The following is a 26,478-nucleotide window of genomic DNA, read 5'->3' on the forward strand; positions in this document are numbered from 1 at the left end:
TCTTGTGCGGGACCTTGCCAAAAGCCTTTTGAAAGTCCAAATACACCACATCCACTGGTTCTCCCTTGTCCACTCTGCTAGTTACATCCTCAAAAAATTCCAGAAGATTTGTCAAGCATGATTTCCCTTTCATAAATCCATGCTGACTTGGACTGATCCTGTCACTGCTTTCCAAATGTGCTGCTATTTCATCCTTAATGATTGATTTCAACATTTTCCCCACTAGTGATGACAGGCAAACCGGTCTATAATTACCCGTTTTCTTTCTCCCTCCCTTTTTAAAAAGTGGTGTTACATTAACTACCCTCCAGTCCATAGGAACTGATCCAGAGTCGATAGACTGTTGGAAAATGATCACCAATGCATCCACTATTTCTAGGGCCACTTCCTTAAGTACTCTGGGATGCAGACTATCAGGCCCCGGGGATTTATCGGCCTTCAATCCCATCAATTTCTCTAACAGAATTTCCCGCCTAATAAGGATATCCTTCAGTTCCTCCTTCTCACTAGACCCACTGTCCCCTCGTACATTCGGAAAGTTATTTGTGTCTTCCTTCGTGAAGACAGAACCGAAGTATTTGTTCAATTGGCCTGCCTTTTCTTTGTTCCCCATTATAAATTCACTTGAATCCGACTGCAAGGGACCTATGTTTGTCTTCACTAATCTTTTTCTCTTCACATATTTATAGAAGCTTTTGCAGTCAGTTTTTATGTTCCCTGCAAGCTTCCTCTCGTACTCTATTTCCCCCACTTAATTAAACCCATAGTCCTCCTCTGTTGAATTCTAAATTTCTCCCAGTCCTCAGGTTTGTTGCTTTTTTATATGCCTCTTCCTTGGCTTTAACACTATCCTTAATTTCCCTTGTTAGCCACGGTTGAGCCACCTTCCCCGTTTTATTTTTACTCCAGACAGGGATGTACAATTGCTGAAGTTCATCCATGTGATCTTTAAATATTTGCCATTGCTTATCCACTGTCACTGTCAACCCTTTAAATATTCTTTGACAGTCTATTCTAGCCAATTCATGCCTCATACCGTCGAAGTTACCTTTCCTTAAGTTCAGGGCCCTAGTTTCCAAATTAACTGTGTCACTCTCCATCTTAATAAAGAATTCTACCATATTATGGTCACTCTTCCCCAAGGGGCCTCGCACAACAAGATTGCTAATTAGTCCCTTCTCATCACACATCACCCAGTCTAGGATGACCAGCTCTCTAGTTGGTTCCTCGACATATTGGTCTAGAAAACCATCCCTAATACACTCCAGGAAATCCTTCTCCACCGCATTGCTACCAGTTTGGTTCGCCCAATCAATATGTAGATTAAAGTGCCCATGATAACTGCTGTACCTTTATTGCACACATCCCTTATTTCTTGTTTGATGCTGTCCCCAACCTCACTACTACTGTTTGGTGGTCTGTACACAACTCCCACTAGCGTTTTCTGCCCTTTGGTATTCTGCAGCTCCATCCATACCGATTCTACATCGTCCAGGCTAATGTCCCTCCTTACTATTGCATTAATTTCGTCTTTAACCAGCAACGCCACCCTGCCTCCTTTTCCTCTCTGCCTATCCTTCCTAAATGTTGAATACCCCTGGATTTTGAGTCTCTAGCCTTGGTCATCCTGGAGCCATGTCTCCGTGATGCCAATTACATCATACCCGTTAACTGCTGTCTGTGCAGTTAATTCGTCCACCTTATTCCGAATACTATTCGCTTTGAGGTACAGAGCCTTCAGGCTTGTCTTTTTAGTATTTTGCTGTAATGTGGCCCTTTTTGTTTTTTGCCTTGGGTTTATCTGCCCTCCACTTTTACTATTCTCCTTTCTATCTTTTGCTTCTGCCTCCATTTTATTTCCCTCTTTCTCCCTGCATAGGTTCCCATCCCCCTGCCATGTTAGTTTAACTCCTCCCCAACAGCACTAGCAAACACTCCCCCTAGGACATTGGTTCTGGTCCTGCCCAGGTGCAGACTGTCCGGTTTGTACTGGTCCCACCTCCCCCAGAACCGGTTCCAATGTCCCAGGAATTTGAATCCTTCCCTTTTGCACCACTCCTCAAGCCACGTATTCATCTGATCTATCCTGTGATTCCTACTCTGACTAGCACGTGGTAGTGGTAGCAATCCTGAGATTACTTCTTTTGAGGTCCTACTTTTTAATTTAGCTCCTAGTTCCCTAAATTCGTCTCGTAGGACCTCATCCCGTTTTTTACTTATATCGTTGGTACCTATATGCACCACGACAACTGGCTGTTCACCCTCCCTTTTCAAAATGACCCGCTCCGAGACATCCTTGACCCTTGCACCAGGGAGGCAACATACCATCCTGGAGTCTTGGTTGCGGCCGCAGAAAAGCCTATCTATTCCCCTTACAATCGAATCCCCTATCACTATAGGTCTCCCACTTTTTCCTGCCCTCCTGTGCAGCAGAGCCATGAACTTGGCTGCTGCTGCTCCCCTCTGATGAGTCATCCCCCTCAACAGTACCCAAACCAGTGTATCTGTTTTGCAGGGGGATGACCGCGGGGGACCCCTGCACTACCTTCCTTGCACTGCTCTTGTTGGTCACCCATTTACTATCTGGCTGTGTACTCTTTACCTGCGCTAAGACCAACTCGCTAAACGTGCTATTCACGTCATTCTCAGCATGCTCCAGAGTTCATCCACTCGCAGTTCCAGTGCCGCAATGCGGTTCGCTGCATCTGACTGGTAGGGCCAAGGACAATGCCCTGATGAATTCCTTTGTGCTAGGTATGACTCCAGCCAGTGGAGAAAAACCACTGTTGAATTTCTTTTTCCACTGGCATAAATTTCCCCTCCCTGCTGTTTTTCATTGAAGGGTGAGATGGCATGTCAATTCCCACCCTTTAGTTTCCAGTCCCTGTTGAGGGACAAGGTTACAACCCTCTCAGTTTACAGATGCTGCCTGACTTGCTGAGTGTCTCCAACATTTTCTGCTTTTGTTTCAGTTTATAACGAATTGACCACGTTTGATGTCTCAGAAGTGATGGGGGATCGGGAAGCGACCTCTTGAGCTGTTGGGGTTAGAGAAACCAACTTTTGGGCTGTTGGGGATCAGAGAAGGCAACTCTCATGGTGTGGAGATCGAAGATCAGCCATGATCTTAATGGTGGAGCAGCCTTGAGACGCCATATGGCCTACTCCTGCTCCTAATTCTTATGTTCTTATGTTGGAGATCAGAGAACACAAACCTCTGGGTGCTGGGGATCAGAGAGTGCAACTCTTTGGGACAGTGGATGATCAGAGAGCACAACATAAGAAATAGGAGCAGGAGTAGGCCATTTGGCCCCTCGAGCCTGCTCCGCCATTTAATACGATCATGGCTGATCCGATCATGGACTCAGGTCCACTTCCCTGCCCGTTCCCCATAATCCCTTATCGGTTAAGAAACTGTCTATCTCTTGTCTTAAATTTATTCAATGTCCCAGCTTCCACAGCTCTCTGAGGCAGCGAATTCCACAGATTTACGACCCTCTGAGAGAAGAAATTCCTCCTCATCTCAGTTTTAAATGGGCGGGCCCTTATTCTAAGATTATGCCCCCTAGCTCTAGTCTCCCCCATCAGTGGAAACATCCTCTGTGCATCCACCTTGTCAAGTCCCCTCATAATCTTATACGTTTCGATAAGATCACCTCTCATTCTTCTGAATTCCAATGAGTAGAGGCCCAACCTACTCAGCCTTTCCTCAACCCCCTCATCTCCGGAATCAACCTAGTAAACCTTCTCTGAACTGCCTCCAAAGCAAGTATATCTTTTCTTAAATATGGAAACCAAAACTGTACTCAGTATTCCAGGTGTGGCCTCACCAGTACTCTGTATAACTGTTGCAAGACTTTCCTGCTTTTATACCTCATCCCCTTTGCAATAAAGGCCAAGATTCCATTGGCCTTCCTGATCACTTGCTATACCTGCATACTAACCTTTTGTGTTTCATGCACCAGGACCCCCAGGTCGCACTGTACTGCAGCACTTTGCAATTTTTCTCCCTTTAAATAATAACTTGCTCTTCGATTTTTTTTGCCAAAGTGCATAACTTCACACTTTCCAATATTATACTCCATCTGCCAAATTTTTGCCCACTCACTTAGCCTATGTCCTTTTGCAGGTTTTTTGTGTCCTCCTCACACATTGCTTTTCCTCCCATCTTTGTATCGTCAGCAAACTTGGCTACATTACACTTGGTCCTCTTTATCCAAGTCGTTAATATAGATTGTAAATAGTTGGGGTCCCAGCACTGATCCCTGCGGCACCCCACTAATTACTGATTGCCAACCCGAGAATGAACCATTTATCCCGACTCTCTGTTTTCTTAGTAAGCCAAAATCTATCCATACTAATATATAACTCCCAACCCCGTGAACTTTTATCTTGTGCAGTAACCTTTTATGTGGCACCTTGTCAAATGCCTTCTGGAAGTCCAAATACACCACGTCCACTGGTTCCCCTTTACGTACCCTGTTCGTTACATCCTCAAATAATTCCAGCAAATTTGTCAAACATGACTTCCCCTTCATAAACCCATGCTGACTCTGCCTGACTGAATTATGCTTTTCCAAATGTCCTGCTACTGCTTCTTTAATAATGGACTCCAACATTTTCCCAACCACAGATGTTAGGCTAACTGGTCTATAGTTTCCTGATTTTTGTCTGCCTCCTTTTTTAAATAGGGGCGTTACATTTGCAGTTTTCCAATCTGCTGGGACCTCCCCAGAATCCAGCGAATTTTGGTAAATTACAACGAATGCATTCACTATCCCTGCTGCTACTTCTCTTAAGACCCTAGGATGCAAACCATCAGGTCCAGTGGATTTATCTGCCTTTGGTCCCATTATCTTACTGAGTACTACCTCCTTAATGATTGTGATTGTGTTAAGTTCCTCTCCCCCTATAGCCCCTTGACTATCCACTGTTGGGATATTTAAGTGTCCTCTGCCGTAAAGACTGATACAAAATATTTGTTCACAGTTTCTGCCATTTCCATGTTCCCCATTACTGATTCCTTGGTCTCGTCCTCTAAGGGACCAACATTTACGTTAGATACTTTTTTTCCTTTTTATATACTTGTAGAAACTCCTGCTATCTCTTTTTTTATATTTCATGCTAGTTTACTTTCATAATCTATCTTCCCTTTCTTAATCACTGTTTTATTCATTCTTTGCTGGCTTTTAAAAGCTTCCCAATCTTCTGTTCTCCCACTCATTTTGGCCACATTGTATGCCCTTGTTTTTAATTGGATACCATCCTTTATTTCTTTACTTAACCACGGATGACTATATTTTCTTTTACACCCTTTCCTCCTCACTGCAATATATTTTTCTTGAGAGTAATGAAATATTTTGGGGGTAGTGGTAGAGGCCACATAATGCTGGATAAGCATCTAAATGGGCTAGAGGAGCAAAGGGGTACAGATACACAAATCACTGAAAGTAGCAATGCAGATGAATAAGGCCAATAAAAAGCAAACCAAGCATTGGGGTTCATTTCTAAGATGATAGAATTGAAAAGCAGGGAAGTCACGTTAAACTTGTATAGAACCTTGGTTATACCACACTTTAAGTACTGTGCACAGTTCTGATCTCCATGTTATAAAAAGGATATAGAGGCATTGGTGAAGGTGGAAAAATTATTCGTAAGGGTGATACCAGAAATTCGGTTGAGTAGCACCTCAGTTAGCGCCCTGGAGGGCGGTAATGTGTCTCGAATTGCTTACCGTCCGGCCATGCAGCTTGCAGCATGCCGCCGGGAAATTTGCTGCCAGTTTTGTGGCAGCGTAAAAAGCTACTGCCTTGATGTGTACTTTCAGTCAGATCATGACGTCAGTCGTCGTGCAGTGACCCGCTCGCGACCTGCTCACAAAATTGGGTGCGGCTGCCTCATTTAGCTTCCATCCCTAATCATGCCAGAGAAAGCAGGCGGTACCATCTTCCATTGTCGATATCTGCAGCCTATTTAAAGGGAGGAGAAAGAGCATTAATCGAAGGTCACGTTGAGTGCAACGTTTCTGCAGAGCATGGTGCATGAACCTCTGATGTTAAAGTGGCAGATTTATATGACATTACAGGGTCCTTACAACTTGAGTTAATGAGTGCATTACTAGCTCGCCAGCGTCACTTACTCCATGCTCTTGTTAGGCAGCGTCAAGATAGAAGGACTGTTGGCCATGTTGGGCCACAAATGAGGAGCGGCCGTAGACGTCTGGACAGGAGGCGTTACCCCCCCCCCTCCACGGGTTTACCCGCAGCAACTGTTATGGGCAGGGAAGTGGACCTGAGTCCATGATCGGATCAGCCATGATCGTATTAAATGGCGGAGCAGACTCGAGGGGCCGTATGGCCTATTCCTGCTCCTATTTCTTATGTTCTTATATCTCCAGCTCTCTGAGGAGCAGTGTCTGAGAAGGCTGTGCTTCTGAAAGAAAGTGCTGACAGAGATATGCCATCTCCTACAGCCAGACCTGCAGCCTCACATCGGCACCAGGACTGCGCTGCCCGTCACTATGAAGATCACTGTGGCGTTGGCCTTCTATGCCTCTGGCTCCTTCCAGGCTGCATCAGGGGACATATACAGCATCTCTCAATATGTTGCACATTGCTGCATTCGCGACATCAGAAAGGCTCTTTATGCCCGTAGAATGGACTTCATAATGTTCCCAATGAGCAGGGAGAACCAGAATGATCGGGCATGTGGGATTGCCATGATTGCAGGCTTCCCGAGGGTTCAAGGAGTCAGTGATTGCATACACGTGGCCTAGCCACCTGGCTAATGACTCCCCCCTCCTCAACCCCACCACACAAGCAGAGCATTGTTACAATGACAGCCATGCGGCCACCCGCAACATCATCGAACAGACAATAGGGGTGCTCAAGCGTTTCCGATGCCTGGACCGCTCAACAGGTGTCTCTATTCATTGTGGTGTGCTGCATGCTGCAGAACTTGGCCAAAATGAGGGGCCGGGCATTGCCAGTAGGGATTGCAGCCCCACGTCAGGAGGAGGATGAAGATGAACAGGAGCGTGGCGAGGCCCCGAATGACCAGCCACACCAGGAGGAGGAACTGCAGCAAAGGTGGAGGCAGCGTGGTGCAAGAATCAGACGTCAGCAGCTCGTAATGCATTGGTTCTCTTGAATGGAGGAAGCTGAGGAATGCAACTAATACTGACCGTGCTAGGTGCTACGATAATGGCACATATCCGTGAAAGTCCACATTCACACACAAGATGCCAATGCAAAACGGTCAAAGTTACATTTTATTAATGACATCAAAAGAGCGGCATCAAACAACACAACAAAACCGCTCACCAGCAACTAATAAAAAATCTCACAACATCCTGCTGAAACACCATCACACACAATCAACTTAAACAATGTTTGGACAAAGGCCCCTTAAGTTAGTCATCCCACAGCAGCATCCATGTGGCATCTTGGGCACACACACTTACAACAATAGCATGCATCAAAAAATGCAATGACATATTTACACAATGAGGACATCTGTCCAAGGTGGCCAAAGTCTTTAGTCAGACTTCCTCTGGCATTTAGCACCCCTTATCTTAACCCCTTCCCCATGTCTACTAATCCTCCTTAATGTTGCCTCAGTGCCTGCAGCAAGGCTGCTTGAGAACTGCTGTGTGTGTAAGGGAGACAGTACAGATAGCCTAGCAGGACGCCCTAGACCAGCTCTGGGCCTGGAAGGCCCAGCTGCGGACTTCACTGCCTCAGCATCGGCGGCAGCAGTCTCAGATGGCTCGGATGTAGACCATGGCAGGTGCAAAGGAGCAGTGGTGGGAGCTGGAATGCTGTCATCTTGAGCAAGGACAGCACCTTCCATTTCCAGCAGCCCACTGCCACTCCCCCTGGGTGGAGCCTCAGCATCAGGAGCAATATGTGTGAGCACAGATAGCTGGCCTGCTTCGGCACCGTCACTTCCCCGTTTGACTTTGGGAAACAGAGAGGATGGCGGCAGTCAGTGTTTTCATGGCATCACTCTGCGACTGACTCAGTGCACACTGAGCCTGAAACGCAGTAGTCTGAGAGTTGATGCCAGCAATCATTGACAGCACCACATCACGAAGTTCTTGCGTGGCTTGGGCCTGTGATACGATAGCTGCTGCCACGTCAACCATGGCACGCGTCATCCCCTCTGGGACTCCACTGTCGCTCGTTGCGTCCATCTCCCTCTGTAAGTGGGCAAGGATGGACTGCTGAGAGGCACAGGCAATGCTCGAGGTAACCTCCCCTAACCTCAGAGCAAGTGCATCCATGCTCTGCGAGACCCTATCCAATGCACCCATAAGCTTGCGGTGCATTTGCATGGAGTCTCTGGTCATAGCCTCCAAGTTCAGGTCCACGTCTGACTGTCTCTGGGCCGACTCGCCCTCCGGGGAGCTGGCCCCCGAGCTTCCCCTTGCGCATTGCGTTGCTGCAGACCACTGGGACTAGGAGCCTCAGACTCTTCGAAGCCCAGGAATTCTTGTTCTTCCACCGATGTGGTGTCCCCACTCAGTGGACGTGATGGAGTTTCCCGCTCAGTCAACAAACTGTTATCACCTTCCTCATCATCTCCCCGTTGGCCGATTTTGACGGCTCTTCTAGCTCATCTGTAAGCACAAAGCAACAGAAGTGTGGTAAGCAGCAGGGGAGGGTGCAGGGAGGGAAGAAGGTGGCATTGGATATTTATATGTAAAGGGGGTAGGACATTTGCAATCAAAGATCACGGATCTCACAGAAATCCCAAACGGCCGATACCGAGTTTCCTGCCCTATGTCTATTAATTAAGATTGAACAGGCTGGGACTCTTTTCTCTAGAAAAGAGAAGGTTAAGGGGTGACTTGTTGGAGGTTTTTAAGATTATGAAGTGGTTTGATAGGGAAGATGTGGGGAAAATGTTTCCACTTTTGGGGTAAGCCAAAACTAGAGGCCATAAATATAAGACAGTAACTTATAAATCCAATAGGGAATTCAGGAGAAACTTGTTCACCTCAAAAAAGTGTTAAAAATATGGAACCACACCACAAGGAGTAGTTGAGGCTAATAGCATAGATGCATTTAAGGGGAAGCTAGATAAACATATGAGGGAGAAAGGAGAAAAAGAAAAAGACTTGCATTTATATAGTGCCTTTCATGGCCTCAGGACATCCCAAAGCACTTTACAACTACTTTTGAACCAAAGTACTTTTGAAGTGTAGTCACTGTTGTAATGTAAGAAACGCGGCAGCCAACTCTCACAGGCAGCAATGTGATATTGATCAGATAATCTGTGTCCGGGCCAATATTTATCCCTTAATCTGTTGATTAAGGGATAAATATTGGCCCGGACACAGAGGACAACTTCCCTGCTCCTCTTCGAAATAGTGCCATGGGATCTTTGACGTCCAATTGAGAGGGCAGAGGGCCTCGATTTACTGTCTCATCTGAAATACAGCACCTCCGACAGTGCAGCACTCTCTGAGTGTCAGCCTAGATTTTTGTACTCAAGTTTCTGGAGTGGGACTATGGACCCACAACCTTCTGACTCAGAGGCGAGAGTGCTACCCACTGAGCCACGGCTTACACTAAAGGAATCTTTTTCTTTTGTATGATCATAGCAAAGCAAATAAAATGTCAATATCTAAGTCAGATATCAAGGTCAAAGCTTCCTGTGTAGCAGTGCGGGTATCTTGTAGGCTGCCTGCGAATTTCCTCCGAGGACAGATTTTGATGATGCGCTCCAGGGTCTGATTAGGAACACCACAGTCACATGATGGGGATGCTTTAATCTTCCATCAATAGAGTGGAATGGAAGGGTATAGAATCATAGAATGGTTACAGCACGGAAGGTGGCCATTCGGCCCGGCGAGCCCGTGCCGACACTCAGCTCGTCCCACTCCCCTGCCCTTTCCCCGTAACCCAGCAAACTTTTTCCCTTCAGATACTTATCCTATTCCCTTTCGAAAGAAAACATTAAGTTTGCCCCCACCACCCTTTCAGATTGCACATTCCAGACTTTAACCACGCGCTACGTAAAAAACTACGTCGCCTTCGGTTCTTTTGCCAATCACCTTAAATCTATGTCCTGTGGTTTTCTCGACCTTTCTGCCAATGGGATCAGTTGCTCTCTATCTCACTCTGTCCAGACCCCCTCATGATTTTGAACACTTCGATCAAATCTCCTCTCCAGCTTCTCTGCTCCAAGGAGGACAACCCCGGCTTCTCTAGCCTGCCAATGTAACTGAAGTGGTGTGTGAAGGGGTTGGGAGGCTGGGGCCGGTGAGGAGCAGTCAGCTCCACTAGCCCGTTGCTGTGGTGCCGAGTCAGTGTGACACGATGCATGGAGGCAGGTTGCGGAGTGCGCATGTGCGGCCTCCCCTCCCGGGTTGCTCGGCGGCGACAGTTGAACGCGAGACGCGGGATTTCCGATCACAATTCCCTGGCCCTTTCCTCCAGGAACACAAACATGGCGGATCCCAGAACTCGGCAGATGAAGATCAAAACCGGCGTGGTGAAGCGGTGAGTGGAAACCTAGCCCGACAGGAGGGAGGAGATGGTGGGCTCTGGGCCGGGGGTCGGGCTGGAGTAAGAAGCGGAGCGCTGTTCCAGGGCCCGGCGAGCGGCAACCCGAGGCCGGGGCGCGGGCCTAAATTTGCTGAATCACCTCAGCCGGGGTTTGTCGGCTGCGAAATTTGCTTGGTGGACTTTGTGCTTGAACACAGCGGGGCCAGGCTAGTTGGCTGGAATTTAAATAGTCGTCCCGTAATGTTAAATTAAATCCAAGGATTGAGCATATTTCATTGACACTGTTATTGGTACAAATAATGCACCAACAAGTTGGTGTGGGGGGTTTTGATGGTGTTTCACACCAAAGACAGTGGCCAACAGCATTCCATCATTGTCATCTTTGAATTTCAGCAGCAGACTCCTGTCACAGAGGAGAGTACATAGCAGGCATCTGAAACATAACTAGATTCTGACATTGAAAGCACGATAAGTACAGATGAGGGAGTCTAATGGGCAAGGTAGCTTGTCTTCCCATAAAAATGTATGATCCTTTATCATAGCAACAAATTGTCTCTTCAATGACTCAAAGGCTTTTGCTTCTACTATACTATCTGGAAGGCCATGCAGGTAGGTGTATTTGCTTTGTGTTCTTCCTTGCATCAATCTCCAACTAGCGTTTTAATAGTTTGTACATTTGACCCCTTGGTATTATTGTATATGGTATATATTGAAATAGTGCTCAGGATTAATCTTTTCTGCTCCTCTTAATATCATCTAACTCTAAGATTTTCTCTCATTTGTCTCCTTTGAAGCTAAGAGCCTAACATTTCCTTTTAAGTTTGGGTTCAGCCTTGTGGCCTTCTTGGATGTTTTGTTTTTGTTGATGCCAGAATTGATTGTGGTATTCAAGCTGGTGCTTGATTAGAGTACTGTACAGCTTTAGCATGACAGTGTCAGACTTAAAACTCTACTGACTTGATGATATTGCCTAAGGATGCATGTTTTGGTTCCTAGGAGACTTGGTATGCTTCTGGAATCTATTACTTTGCCCAATCACAGGCAAATGTGTTAAAAGAACAAATCTTGAAAGGCAACAATTGATGGCAGCTAAAGTGGGATAAATTTCAGTCGCAGACCATACCGGCTATTAGAAATTATCAGCATGAAACAACATCAACAACAATTTGTATTTATATAGCGCCTTTAATGTAGTGAAACATCCCAAGACACTTCACAGGAGTATTATGAGACAACATTTTTTGACACCGAGCCACATAAGGAGAAATTAGGGCAGGTGATCAAAAACTTGGTCAAACATATAGGTTTTAAGGAGGATAGAAAGGCAGAGAGGTTTAGGCAGGGAATTCCAGAGCTTAGGACCTAGGCAACAGAAGGCACGGCCATCAATGGTTGAGCGATTTATAATCAGGGATGCTCGAGGGCAGAATTAGAGGAGCGCAGACATATCGGGTGGGGGTTGTGGGGCTGGAGGATATTAGAGATAGGGAGGGGCTTGGCCATGGAGGGATTTGAAAACAAGGATGAGAATTTTGAAATCGAGGCGTTACTTCAATTAAATGAGCACAGCCCTCTTGCGAGAGGTAGAATTGGCTTCTCTAGCAACAGAGGAAAGGCACTGTCAAGATAAAGCTGAAATGTGTAGATTGGTAATAAAGGAGGAAAAGCATCAATGTGAGTATGAGGAGGAGTTGTAAGGCACAGTCAAAGAAAAGCAGTGCCAGCACAGGATGAACAGCAGAGGTGGGAAGCTGAAGAAAACAAATGACAATGCAAACACAAGTATGAGAAGGAAGTAAAGGGTGTTAATTCATTTCACAGAGGGTAATTGTAGGGAAATTAAAATGATGCAAATGCAAAAGGAGATACTGTACCTGCATGCTTTCAAATTAGCAGTGAAGCCCAATGACTGAGATCAGTGAGCAAATGGTTCAATTGACTTGGCTCATTTTGTACCAAATAACTTAAATCTAAGCTTGGTCCAAATTTTAAGGACGGGCACAACATAGATTGAATCTTCGGGGCATTTAAATTACTATAAAACATCATAGTTGGCAGACAGAAATAAGGGTAGAAAGGTTGCTACCATCTCTTCGTGGGAAGGCAATTGCTTTATTTTCTTGAGTAGATCCAGTGCATAGTGCAGATTAGGATGTAATAAAATGAGTGTTTCTCACTGCTTTTGATCTCTTGCCAAGAGTACCGATGTAAATTAAAAATGTTACAGAAAATTGAAGATTGTAGTTCTAGAACTGATAGAAATGAAAGATGCATAGGAATTGTGACTAGTGCAAGAGAATGTCATGGCGTATGGTGGAGCGGATGAGTTGAAATTAAATACTTTTATGGAAGATTACCTAGCTGATTTGGAAGCATGGTTGATTGACCAGTGTCCCAGTTGTTTGAGCTATGCACTTTGCAGTCTCAAGCATTGAGTATCTGAGTAAGTGGGAAGGCAGATGTCCTGCATCAGTTGACCAATGGATGAGTCACTGAATTGGGTAATCCGCTTGGATTGGGTAAACTCTCCCATTAGCCAGAGGTATACAGTGCGTCATACACAGAAGGGTAAATTAAGTAAGTGGTACAGGGTGAGACACAGAGTGTTGGTCTGCACAGCCGGTTGATGAGTTGATAGAATCGTATAGAATAGGAGGAGGGGGCCATTTGAGCCGGCAAGTCTGTGCAGGCTCTTTCGAAGAACATTCCATTTGGTCCCACCCCCACTCTTTCCCTTTTCCCTGCAATTTTTTGTTCTTCGAGTATTTATTCAGTTCCCTTTTGAATCTGTTTCCACCACCCTATCAGGCAGTGCTCTAAGGAGAACAACCCCAGATAACTGAAGCCCCTCATCCCTGGTAGCATTCTGGTCAATCATCCCTTAACCTTCTCTGCTCTAAGGAGAGCAACCCCAACTTCTCCAGTCTCTCCACATCACTGTAATCCCTCATCCCTGGAACTGCTCAAGTAAATCTTCTCTGCACCCTCTCCAAAGCCTTCATACCCTTCCTAAAGTGCAGTGCCCAGAATTGGACACAATACTCAAGCTGTGTTTTATAAAGGTTTAGCATAACTTCCCGGCTTTTGTACTCTACATCTCTATTTATAAAGTCCAGGATCCCCATAGAGTTTATTAACTTTTTAGGAAGACCGAGAGAAAAGGGTTGAGGTGGACCCTATAATTAAAATGATTTCTCGGGCAAAAAGCAGCTTTCGAAGTAGATGTTGAGAGTTTTCTGGGAGCCGCTTGTATGGTGTGAATTAGCTTGTGGAATATGATACAGTACTTTCATCCGATCGCTGTGGCTGTACAGCTAACAGAATTCTTAAGTGATACAGAGTGTAGCAAGACAATCTGTTTCTGGAGAGCAGTAGTACCTACATTCATGATCTTTCAGTGGCTGGAGTGTGACTAGAATATTAATTTTGGATGGATGAGAAAGTGAGAGGAGTTTGTTATTTATGTATGATACTATGTTAGGTAATGATTTAAATGTTAATGCACTGATACCATGTGCAGTCTCTCGGTACTATTCTGGAAAGCAAAGCCAACCCCACGAAGGATAGTGATGACGCTAGTGGCATTGTATAGGGCCAAGGGCTTCTGAAATCTTAACCAAGTTAGTGAGTCAGATTTACTGCATTAACTTTGAGTGTTGGAGAGAGATAGCAAGTCATCCATAGAAAGCCGCAACAACAACTTGCATTTATATAGTGCCTTTAAGTTAGCCCCTTCATAGTGACACAATTTGACACTGAGCCACATGAGATATTACAACAGGTAACCAAAAGCTTGGTCAAAGTGGTAGGTTTTAAGAACTGTCTTAAAGGAGGACAGAGAGGGAGAGAGATTTAGGGAGGAAATCCCAGAGCCTAAGGCCCAGTCAGCTGAAGGCACAACTGCCAGTGGTGGAGTGATTAAAATTGGGGTGTGCAGAAAGGCCAAAATTGGAGGAGCGCAGAGGTTTGAGGGCTGGAGGAGGTTATGGAGATATGGAGGGATTTGAAAACAAGAATGAGAATTTAAAAACTGAGGTGTTACCCATGTAGGTCAGCAAACTCAGGAATGAGTGGGACTTGGTGCATGTTTGGACACGGCAGCAGAGTTTTGGATGAGTTCAAGTTTATGAAGGGTAGAAGATGGTAGGCCGGCTTGGAAAGTCAAGTTTAGAGGTAACAACGGCATGGTTAAGGGTTTCAGCAGCACATAGAATCATAGAATGATTCACCACAGAGGGAGACCATTCGGCCCATCATGCCTGATCTTTGGTAGAGTAATCCAATTAGTTTCGCTCTCCTGCTCTTTTGCCATTGCCTATAAATGTTTTCCCTTCAAGTATTTATCCAATTTTCTTTTAAATGTTACTATTTAATCTGTTTCCACCACTCTTTCAGCCAGTACATTCCAGATCATCATAACTCGCTGTGTAGAATAAAAATGTCCTCCTGTCGCTTCTGGTTCTTTTGCCAGTCACCTTAAATCTGTCTCCTCTGGTTACTGGTCCTTCTGCCACTGGAAACAGTTTCTTCTTATTTACTCTATAAAAACCATTTATGATTTTGAACACCTCTATCAAATCTCCCCTTAACCTTCTCGGAACAACATCAGCATCTCCAGTCTCTCCACATAACTGAAGTCCCTCGTCCTTGGTACCATTCTAGTAAATCTCTTCTGCATTCTTGCCATCCTTCTTAAAAGTGTGGTGCCCAGAATTGAACACAATACTCCAGCTGAAGCCCAACTAGTATTTTATAAAGGTTTAGCATAACTTCCTTGCTTTTGGACTCTTCCTCTATTAATAAAGCCAAGAATCCCATATGTTTTTTTTTTAACAGCCTGCTCAACTTATTCTTCCACCTGCAAAGATTTGTGTACGAACACCCCCAGGTGTCTCTGTTCTTGTATCCCCTTTAAAATTGTACCATTTAGTTTATATTGCCTCTCCTCATTCTTCCTACCAAAATGTATCACTTCACACTTCTCTGCATTAAATTTCATCTGCCACGTGTCTGCCCATTTCATCAGTCTGTATGTCCTCCTGAAGTCTGTTACTATCCTCCTCATTGTTTACTACATTTTTGAGTTTTGTCATCTGCAAACTTTGAAATGATGCCCTGTATACCCAAGTCCAGGTGATTAATATATATCTCAAAGAGCAGTGGTTCTAATACCAAGCCTTGGGGAACACCATTCTATACCTCCCTCCAGTCTGAAAAACAACTGTTCACTACTCCCTGCTTTCTGTCCCTTAGCCAATTTTGTATCCATGCTGTCATTGTCTGTTTAATCCCATGGGCTTTCATTTTGCTAACAAATCTATTATGTGGTACTTTGCCAAATACCTTTTGAAAATCCATATACACGTCAACTGTACTACCCTCATCAACCCTCTCCGCTACTTTATAAGAGAACTCGATCAGGTTAGTCAAACATGATTTGCCTTCAACAAAACCGTGCTGACTTTCATTTATCAGCCTATACTTTTCCACATGCCAATTAATTTTGTTCCTGAATATTGACTCCAAAAGTTTCCCACCACCGACATTCGGCAGACTGGCCCGTAGTTGCTGGGTTTATCCCTCTCCCCTTTTTTAAACATTTGCAATTCTTCAGTCTTCTGGCACCACCCTCGTATCCTACGAGATAAGTTGAGATGGGGCGGAGACGAGCATTGTTATAGAGGTGGAAGTAGATGGTCTTGGTGATGAAGCAGATAAGTGATTGGAACCTCATGTCTGGGTCAGTTAGAATACCAAGGCTGCGAACAGTCTGCTTCAGCCCCAGACACTGACCAAGAAGAGGGATGGAGTCGGTATACTGCTGTCCAGGAGAATCTTGGAAGTGTGAGCTGACGTTAGACTTGAGCACAAAATCTAGGCCGGCACTCCACTGCAGTACTGAGGATTGCTGCTCTGTTGGAGGTGCCATCTTTCAGATGAGATGTTAAACCAAGTCTGTCCTATCGATGGACAAAGATCCCACGGCACTATTTTAAAAAAGGGCAGATCTCCTGGTATCCTGCCTGATATTTATCCCTCAACCAAAACCTAAAATCTGGCCATTGCTATTTGTTGGAGCTTGCTATGTGCAATTTGGCTGCTGCATTCCATATATTACAACAGTGACTAAACTACAAAAGTACTTAATTGGCTGTAAAGTGCTTTGTTACATCCTGAGGTTGTGAATGGAGCTGTATAAAAATGCAAGTCTTTCTTTTCTTTCAAAGTATGTTTTCTTTTGTTTAAGACTTTTAGCTGAGAAACTGATTTTTTTCCCAAAATTAAGATCCTGGAAGACAGCAAATCAAGACTCTGTCGTAGTGCCATGAATGACTAATAACTTGCAACGGGTAAAGTATCTGCCGACTGATTCTGCAGTTGGTTATCTCCTCTGTGAAGTGTCTTGGGGCATTTACTGCATTAAAGATATATTCGTGCAGGTTGTCATTCTGAAAATATGAAAGTGCTCTGTGTTTGCTCATTAAAACATAATTGTTTTATAGTGCATTTTTAAAAGTGTTGGCCTAAGCAGCACTTCATATAGTTATAAAAGCAAAATACAGCAGATGCTGGAAATCTGAAATAAACCCCCAAAATGCTGAAAACACTCAGCAGTTCAAGCACCATCTGTGGAGAGAGAACCATTTAACAGGCCCAATTTTGGCCATGACATACATTTAAAGCATCAAGAATTGCAAAGCACGAAACAAAACACAAAAATAAGCATTCAGTAACAAATAAAAAAATAGAAGGAAGCTGAGAGGACCTGCACCAAGACTTACAAAGCACTAAACAAAGGCCAAAAAGTAATAAGCAATCGATCAATAACAAATAGAAGTCCTACCTTTATGCCAGAAACAAGTTTTTTTTTCAAAGTCCTCTTTCCCCCCCCCCCCCCCCCAAATCAAAACTCTCCTCACTAAACAAAGCACAACCATCAATAAATAAATAAATAAAAAATAAAACTCAAGTCCTACCTCGGCCCGGGAAGTCAGCAGGCCGGCTGGTGCGAGAGACCACTCGGCCGGGGATAGGGGCTACGAGCATCGGGTCCTGCTCACAGCCCGCAGGACACGCTGGTAGGGCGAGGAGCATGCGCGCAGACTCCACTGCGCATGTGCGCAGCTGCCGGCAGTGTTTTCTGCGCTGGGCTGTTGCTCCGCCCCCCCCCCCCCCCCCTTCACTATCTACACCACGCTGGGACACCGGAGACTCGGCAGAGCGGGCAGGATGGGGCCACTTTTTTTCGGCGCCATTTCCAGCATGCAAAGTCAGCGCATTTAGGGTAAGTGCGCCGAAGAAAGGGGTTGTGGAAAATTGGGCCCAACATTTCAGGTCAATGGCCTTTCATCAGAACTGGAAGATGTCAGCGCAAGCTCAAGTAACAGCACCTCATCTTTCGGTTATGCACTTTACAACCTTCTGGCCTTGACATTGAGTTCAACAGCTTCACATTGTAACCACTGCTTCTATTTTCTTGGGCAGTAGGTGCTGGTAATGGTTCTGCTGTTGCCATTTACACTTTCTTTGGACTCATCTTTTGTTTGTTTCTTGTCCCATTATCACCCCCATTTTGCCTTGGACCATCATCCCTTTTGTCACTTGCCCTCCACCCTATCACAGACCTTTTTGTTCTTTCCACTCTGCCCCCTTTTCCCCTTGCTCTGGACTTGCTATAAACAAATCACTAATTTCTAGTTCTGATGAAAGGTCATCGACCTGAAACATTGGGCCCAAATTTGCCCCCACGCTTAGAACGGCGCACGTTTTAGAACAACAACCACGCCTAAAACTTACCTAGGTATTCTCCCCGCTCCTCAGGACGTCTTCGGCCTCGGCGTAGCGCATCACGTCCAATGGGGGGAGGGCGGAGCCAGGTCCCGGCGCTGAAAACAGTGTTTCCGCGCATGTGCAGTAGTTCCTCGCCCCCAAATCTCTGCAGGCTGTGTGGGAGGGGCCCGAAGCACGCAGCCCCTAGTCCTGGCCGAATGGCTCCCCGTCACGACCTGCGAGGGAACAGTGCCTAATGTAAAAGAACAGATTTACAAGCTGGCAACGAAGGGCTTGACCCCCATCGCAGATTGGAGTGATCCTAAGGGATTCCCATGGTGTTGCCCAGGTGCGTTTTGTTGCTGAGAACAAGATCCTCAGGATACTGAAGTCCAAGGGGCTGGCTCCAGACCTTCCATTTGCTTATTACTTTGGTCTTGGTGCTTTAGGTGCAGGGTTTCTTCTATTTTTGATTTGTTAATTAATTGCTTAATACTTTTTGTGCTTTGTAAGTCTTAGTGCAGGTCCTCTCAGCTTCCTTATATTTTTTATTTGTTATTGAATGCTCATTTTGTGCTTTGTTTAATGCTTAGTGCTTTAAATGTACTTCTGCTTCTTTAATGTTGTTGTGAAGGTGTTTAGTGCTTTGGAAAATCCTCTATCTTCCCCCCCCCCCCCCCAAAAAAAAAATCTCTGGCTACCTCTGCTGATTTCTTAAGTCTCCAAGGTTTTTCTGAGTGTACAAAAGTGGACACATACGCTGGCCTAAGTTACTTTGGAGTAACTTTTCACTGACTAAACTTGGCTTAAATGGCCAAAACAGGCGTAACTGGCTGGTAACGCCCCCTTTTGGAAAAAAAACTGAACTAAAAAGAAACTGAACTAACTCACTTAAACTGGAGCAAACTAAATGGGGAAAATTGTGATTTTTAAGCTACACTTTTATAAAAAAAAAAAACTTCCTCCAAAAAAATAGGAGCAACTCCTGGGGAAACTTGGGCCCATTAACTCTTGTTTCTCTATCCACAGATGCTCCCTAACTTGAGTAATTCAGCATTTTCTGTTTTTACTTTCATAGGGAAATGTATTCTTAAAATGTCCAAACATGCCGTGAAGTTGTAGGTTTTCCAAATAAGGAATTCCATGGGTTGCATTTTTATTATGTTTCATTGCAAATACAAAAAAAGGAAAGCAGTTTATTTTTATTTACATTTCTCCTTTATTTTCACGCTTGCCCTTTTTATCCCATAATGTTGCCAGTTTTTAAGCACTGGTGGTAGTCTCTGAATTTCCCCCATTCTGTCAACAAGATCTGTAGTATAACTTGGAAATAAAGTTGCGTCGCTAACTGTGCATGTTTTAGTAAGCACTGTGAGACCACATTGAGCAAGTGGTCTCGCATCTGGCTCTGATTCACAAGTGCAATGTGAAACAAGTTTACAGGTAATCCACTTAATTTTTTCACTATTTTTTAAACCCTTTAGTTGTAACCAGCATTTGGATGACAATGCACATGCACAGATTGATTTGACCAGAAAGCAATACAGAACGGATGGTGTATCTCAGCACTGCCAGTTCTGCATTACTCGAAGCATGTCCTAGTCTCAAACCAGCACCTGAAATATAACAGTGCCATACATAATTAGGAAGCATGAATAGGTACCAATATTTAGAATTTAAAAACAAAACCTGCCAATCTTGGGTAAATAACTTGTCCCTTTGTGTCTTTTCTGGTAACTAAAGAGTTTATATAAAAAAAAGACTTACATTTATATAGGGCCTTTCAGCCATTTAAAGTACTTTTTGGAGTGTAGTCACTGTTGTAATGTAGGAAACGCAGCAACCAATTTGCATAGCAAGCTCCCACAAATGGCAATGTGATAATGACCAGATAATCTGTTTTTGTGATGTTGATTGAGGGATAAATATTGATCAGGACACCGGGCATCACTCCCCTGCTCTTCTTCAATATAGTGTCATGGGATCTTTTATGTCAACCTGAGAGTGCAGATGGGGCCTCGGTTTAATGTCTCATCCGAAAGACAGCACCTCTGACAGTGTAGCGCTCCCTCAGCACTGCACTGGAGTGTCAGCCTTGATTTTTGTGCTTAGGTCTCTGGAGTGGGTCTTGAACCCACAATCTTCTGACTCAGAGTGCTATTCACTGAGCGACAGTTGACACTTTGATACTATTTGATCTGAGCATTCAACTGTTATAAGCCTTAAACAAAATCGTAATACAACTCGAAGATTTGCTGTGGATAATTGTTAACCATGCAGAAGTGCTGTTTTATTTAAGATCTCCATCTTTGTGGAAGCGCACACATTAACAGCCAGACATGGACACGACACCATCATTCTCTCTCAAACCCATCTCCCAATTTTACAAGGAAAAATGTAAAACTAGGCCAGTGAACTTTATTTGAGGCAAATTTGGTGATGCTGCCCTGGATGGTGATTGGCGTGCTTTCCTAGCCTATACTTAGACTGAAATGTTTGTGCTTGTGGTAGTCTTCTAGCCGTTACACTGATATTAAGGAGGAAAATTGTGGTTTTGTACGCAGTGAGTTATGGAATTATTTTTTCAGCTAACGGCAGCATTAAACAGATTGCACTTTAACAGTATTTTATTTGGAAAGAGTGGGAATTTGGAGAATAGGTGGAAGGAGTTGCTGCTTTTTGCCTACACTACTTGTAGTGCTTTGTGTTACAGGTAGATATTTAATTTAATTACCTATAACTTAATCTAGATCAAGTAGTCAAGAAATTAAACTATAAACTACACTACTTAAATACAAATTAAATTAAATAGAACAAGGTCAAATAAGGATGGCAGTGTAGATGGTGTGCTGCAACTGCAGCATGTGGAAGTTTGTGAAGAGTATTGTGATCCCGGACAACTGCGTTTGTGGGAAGTGCCTGCATCTTGAGGAACTTCAGCTCAGAGTTGTTGAGCTGGAGTCTGAGGTGCAGATATTGCGGGGCATCAGGGAGTGGGAGAGTTATCTGGACACTTTGATCCAGGAGGCACACCCCTGAGTTTAGGTAGGGGTACAGGTCTGGTTAGTGGTCAGGGGCAGGAAGGTGTGACTGCAACTCAGGCAGGTAAGGGGACCCCAGGTGCAGTGCTGGAGGGGCCTCGACATTTGTTCCTATCCAAAAGGTATGAGATTCTTGCTGCCTGTGTGGATGAGGGAAAAGCCTGCAGGCTGGATGAGCAAGCTGACCATGGTGCAGGAGGCCATTCAAGTGGGGGGACTGAAAGGGAATGTAGTTGTGATAGCGGACAGTATAGTCAGAGGGATAGATACTGTTTTCTGCAGCTGCAATTGGGAGTTCTCAAGGTAGTGTTGCCTGTCTAGTGGCAGGGTTAAAGACATCTACTCGCTGCTGGAGAAGAACTTGGGGTGGGAAGGCAGGAGAGAGAAATGGGGAACTACAGACCAGTTAGCTTGACATCAGTAGTAGGGAAAATGCTAGAATCTATTATTAAGGATGTGGTAACAGGGCACTTAGAAAATAATAATAGGATTGGGCAGAGTTAACACGGATTTATGAAAGGGAAATCGTGTTTGATGAGTTTGAGATTTTAACTGGCAGAATAGATAAGGGGGAACCAGTGGATGTGGTGTATTTGGATTTTCAGAAAGCATTCGATAAGGTGCCTCACAAGAGGTTATTAAATAAAATTAGGGCTCATGGGATTCTGGGTAATATACTAGCACGGATTGAGGATTGGTTAACTGTTAGAAAACAGAATAGGAATAAGCGGGCCAATTTTGGGTTGGCTGTCTGTAAATTGTGGGGGACTGCAAGGATCAGTGCTTGGACCTCAGCTATTCACAATCTATATCAATGATTTGGATGAGGGGGACCAAATCTAATATATCCAAGTTTGCTGATGATACAAAGCTAGGTGGGAATGTAAGTTGTGAGGAGGATGCAAAGAGGCTTCAAGGGGATATAGACAGGCTAAGTGAGAGGGCAAGAACATGGCAAATGTAATGTGGAGAAATGTGAAGTTAATCTCTTTAGTAGGAAAAATAGAAAAGCAGAGTATTTTTTTAAATGGTGAGAGATTGGGAAATGTTGGTGTTCAGAGGGACCTGGGTGTCCTTGTACAATAATCACTGAAAGTTAACATGCAGGTACAGCAAGCAATTAAGAAAGAAAATTATATGTTGGCTTTTATTACAAGGAGAATTTGAGTACAAGAGTAAAGATGTCTTACTACAATTATACAGGGCCCTTGAGACCAAACCTGGAATATTGTGTACAGTTTTGGTCTCCTTACCCAAGGAAGGATATACTTGCCATAGAGGGAGTGCAACGAAGGTTCACCAGACTGATTCCTGGGATGGGGGGATTGTCCTAGGAGGAGAGATTGAGTAGACTAGGCCTATATTCTCTAGAGTTTAGAAAAATGAGGTGTGATCTCATTGAAACATACAACATTCTTACAGGGCTTGACAGGGTAGATGCAGGGAGGATGTTTTCCCTGGCTGGGGAGTCTAGAACCAGGGGTCATAGTCTCAGAATAAGGGGTCAGCCATTTAGGACTGAGATGAGAAATTTCTTCACTGAGGGTGGTGAATCTTTGGAATTCTCTATTCCAGAGGGCTGTGGAGGCTCAGTCATTGAGTATATTCAAGGCAGAGATCGATAGATGTTTGGATATTAAAGGAATCAAGGGATATGGGGATAGTGCGGGACAGTGGAGTTGAGGTAGAAGATTAGCCATGATCTTGAATGGCGGAGCAGGCTCGAGGCACCGAATGGCCTACTCTTGCTCCTATTTCTTGTGTTCTTATGTTCAAAAAGTCTGAGCCACTTTGCCTCCAGGTTTATCTGGGAGGTGAAAGTAAAAATAAAGTTAGACTGGTAGGACAAAGACAGACATTAAAAGAAAGTCTGTGGGAGACTTGAGAAAGAGAGAAGACATTCAAAGAAAAACGCGTGCATATAACAAGTAGGAGACATACAGAAGAGAGAAACGAGGAAGAATAAGTGCCTATGAGAGCCAGACAACAGAAAGATTTGGAAGAGTTGAAGATTAATAAAAAGACACAAAAAGAATTAGTGTGAGACATGCAGATAGTCAACAAGAAGATAGACAAATTCTTGTGTCCATGAGCAACTAGTTTGTATTAAGCCATGTTAGAGTAAGTTTATAAATGATTTTAAAAAAAGTTGGTGGCCTCCTCCAAATGGGAGGATAATATCCTGGCAATGCAAGTTGTGATGTACTGCCATGAAAGCAGGAATAGGGTACTGAAGTTGCATGATCAGCCATTGATCATATTGAATGGTGGTGCAGGCTCGAAGGGCCGAATGGCCTACTCCTGCACCTATTTTCTATGTTTCTATGTTGTAAATCCTATGGTAGGTCCCCCAGCTGAAACAACATGGCTCATTGCAGCAATATCTGATTATGGAGTGCTACTCCATTTGACTGCATTAATAGTATCAATGAGGGCTGGATTTATGTTCATATTTCCCATGTGTGCAGTATTTTCTTTGTTTTTTATCTCCTGTGACTTTTTTTCAAAAGGGCGTTGAGATTGGCAAGTCAGTGCAATGATTACAAAATACACGAATGAGCATAGTAACACACATACTCACTGAATTAAGGGAATTGGAAACAAATTTTAAATCTTAACTGTTGTGAGCTGCCTATAAGTTAATTTTAAAAATTGATTGAAGCAACACTGGTTGTGTCCTGATTGGGTGTAGTTGGGACCAGTTTTTATTGATCTGTACAGGTTTTAGAATCTATAGTGTACACACAAGGCTAAAAAAACCTGTCAGTGTGGTGCTAATTTAGGCTGATAGTTTAGTGTTGATTAAACCAAACTGACATCAGTAGATTAGAATAAGCCTAAAACAATTCACACTGCAATCCTTTTAGTTTATCTGTAACATTCTTTTAACACTCATATTTAAATGTTGTTGGCATACCATAATTACACATCTGAGCCTTGACTATGAAAGAACCTTTCATTATATACCAATGGGGAGACCGTATTGATTAATAACAAAGAATCCTTTGCCATTTCTAGCGTCACTGCAAGAAATAAGATTTATTTTTTTCTTCAGTCCTTGTGGAGATAATGTCCCGTCTTTACTCTGAGGACATTCTCCATCGTGTCGTGTGGCACTATCAACGTGCTCAGTGGGGTAGATTAGGAACAGATCTAGCAGTTCAAAACTGGGCACTCATGAGGTGCTGTACAGAACTGTATACCACCTCAATCTGTAACCTCATGGGCTGGCATATCCCTCACTCCTCCATCACCATCAAACCAGATGCAGAACAGCATCCCTGGAGCAGCAGCAGGCCTGCATGAAAATTAGGTGCCAATCTGGTGAAAAGACAATACACGACTACATGCATGCTAAACAGCGAAAGCAGCATATTGTAGACAGAACTAAGGGATCTCACAACCAGCAGATTCAGTCATAGCTCTACAACCCTGCCACATGCAGTCGTGAATGGTGGTGGATAATTAAGCAACTAAAGGGAGGAGGAGGCTCCATGAACATTCCCATTCTCAATGGTGATGTAAATGCAAAAGATGAGGCTGGAGTTAAGTTTACAACCATCTCCAGCCAGAAGTGTTGAGTGGATAAAAAGAAAAGAAAATCTCATGCAGAATGGTATTGAAGTTTGTAGAGATGAATCTGGATTAGGATTATTAAATATATGCCATGGTTCATTTGTTGTTGTGACCTTTGAAATGCCATATGAAGAAAATAACTGACTTGGATTGGATAAGGAAGATACTGTGGAGTTGACTATCTTTGGGAAATATTTTGTGGAATTTTTCCTCTGGTAATTGAGACATAGAATCCAAAATTGTGCAAATAGTACGTGGATTTTTAACACATTTGTTCATGGATATTGAGTCCAGTGATAGGTGAACCGTTTTGACCTGGATGGTGTCAAACTACTTGAGAGTTGCAGTTACACCCATCCAAGTGACTGGGAGTATTGTGGAATGAGTAAACTTGATCGGGTTAAATAGCCATTTCTCATTTCCTTTTTTTGTTCTAATTTATTGGAGCTTGGAAAATGTTCAATTTTGAATTGTATCTTCAAGGTAGTTCCCATTGATGGGCAATAAACGGGCCATTACAAGTATCTAACTTTAAGAGTGCATCATCATCATCATAAGCAGCCCCTCGAAATCGAGGAAGACTTGCTTCCACTCTAAAAGTGAGTTCTCAGGTGACTGTACAGTCCAATGCGGGAATCACAGTCTCTGTCACAGGTGAGACAGAGAGTCGTTGAAGGAAAGGGTGGGAGGGGAGTCTGGTTTGCCGCACGCTCCTTCTAGTGTCTGCGCTTGGTTGCTGCATGCTCTCGGCGACGAGACACGAGGTGCTCAGCGCCCTCCCGGATGCTCTTCCTCCACTTAGGGTTCCCAGGTGCCAGTGGGAATGTTACACTTTATCAAGGAGACTTTGAGGGTGTCCTTGAAACGTTTCCTCTGCTCACCTAAGGCTCGCTTGCCGTGTAAGAGTTCCGAGTAGTGCTTGCTTCGGGAGTCTCGTGTTGGGCATGTGGACGATGTGGCCCGCCCAATGGAGCTGGTTGAGTGTGGTTAGTGCTTCGATACTGCGGATGTTGGCCTGATCGAGAACACTGACGTTGGTGCGTCTGTCCTTCAGTGGATTTGCAGGATCTTGCGGAGGCAGCGCGGCACGGCCTTGGACAACATGGACCATTTTCCATACTTCGGGAGCCTACTATCAGCAAGGGCAGACATCGATGACGAGGTCCAACGCCGTCTCCAGTGTGCCAGCGCAGCCTTCGGTCGCATGAGGAAGAGAGTGTTTGAACACCAGGACTTCAAATTTGGCACCAAGCTTATGGTTTACAGGGCAGTAGTGATACCCGCCCTCCTATATGGCTCAGAGACGTGGACCATATACAGTAGACACCTCAAAGCGCTGAAAGAGTGCAATGCACAGTTAACAGGCCTAAGTTGCACTACTGACAGCTCCTTGCTGTGACTTAACCTCTCCATACTGGAGAGTTTTGAAACTGCTTTGCATCAATAATATAATGTAGGAACATAATGATTCTGACTCAAACCATCCCAATAAAATGGCCACATTTGAAGCATTTTTAGAAAGGATTTATCTTTAAATATAGATAAATGCATCTTTTTTGCTGAAGTAATGGCAAGTG

At 44.2% G+C, this 26,478-nt stretch overlaps 1 protein-coding gene and 1 long non-coding RNA gene across 2 annotated transcripts in view; one reads left to right on the forward strand and one right to left on the reverse strand.

The window, feature by feature from the left end:
• Positions 1 to 7,257: 7,257 nt before the first annotated feature.
• Positions 7,258 to 10,329, reverse strand: LOC139263778 (uncharacterized). The gene is made up of 2 exons (XR_011593203.1): positions 10,061 to 10,329; positions 7,258 to 8,620 (listed from the first exon to the last, which is right to left on the reverse strand). It is a non-coding gene; the product is annotated as an uncharacterized lncRNA (long non-coding RNA).
• Positions 10,330 to 10,336: 7 nt separating this feature from the next.
• Positions 10,337 to 26,478, forward strand: part of tbca (tubulin cofactor a) — an 84,120-nt gene continuing 67,978 nt past the window's right edge. The window contains exon 1 of the mRNA XM_070879818.1: positions 10,337 to 10,508. Within this exon, the coding sequence (XP_070735919.1) occupies positions 10,354 to 10,508 (155 nt within the window). The 5' untranslated portion in view covers positions 10,337 to 10,353. The remainder of the gene's footprint in view (positions 10,509 to 26,478) is intronic.

Source organism: Pristiophorus japonicus, chromosome 1 (genome assembly GCF_044704955.1).
Source record: "Pristiophorus japonicus isolate sPriJap1 chromosome 1, sPriJap1.hap1, whole genome shotgun sequence".
Taxonomy (NCBI): Eukaryota; Metazoa; Chordata; class Chondrichthyes; family Pristiophoridae; genus Pristiophorus; species Pristiophorus japonicus.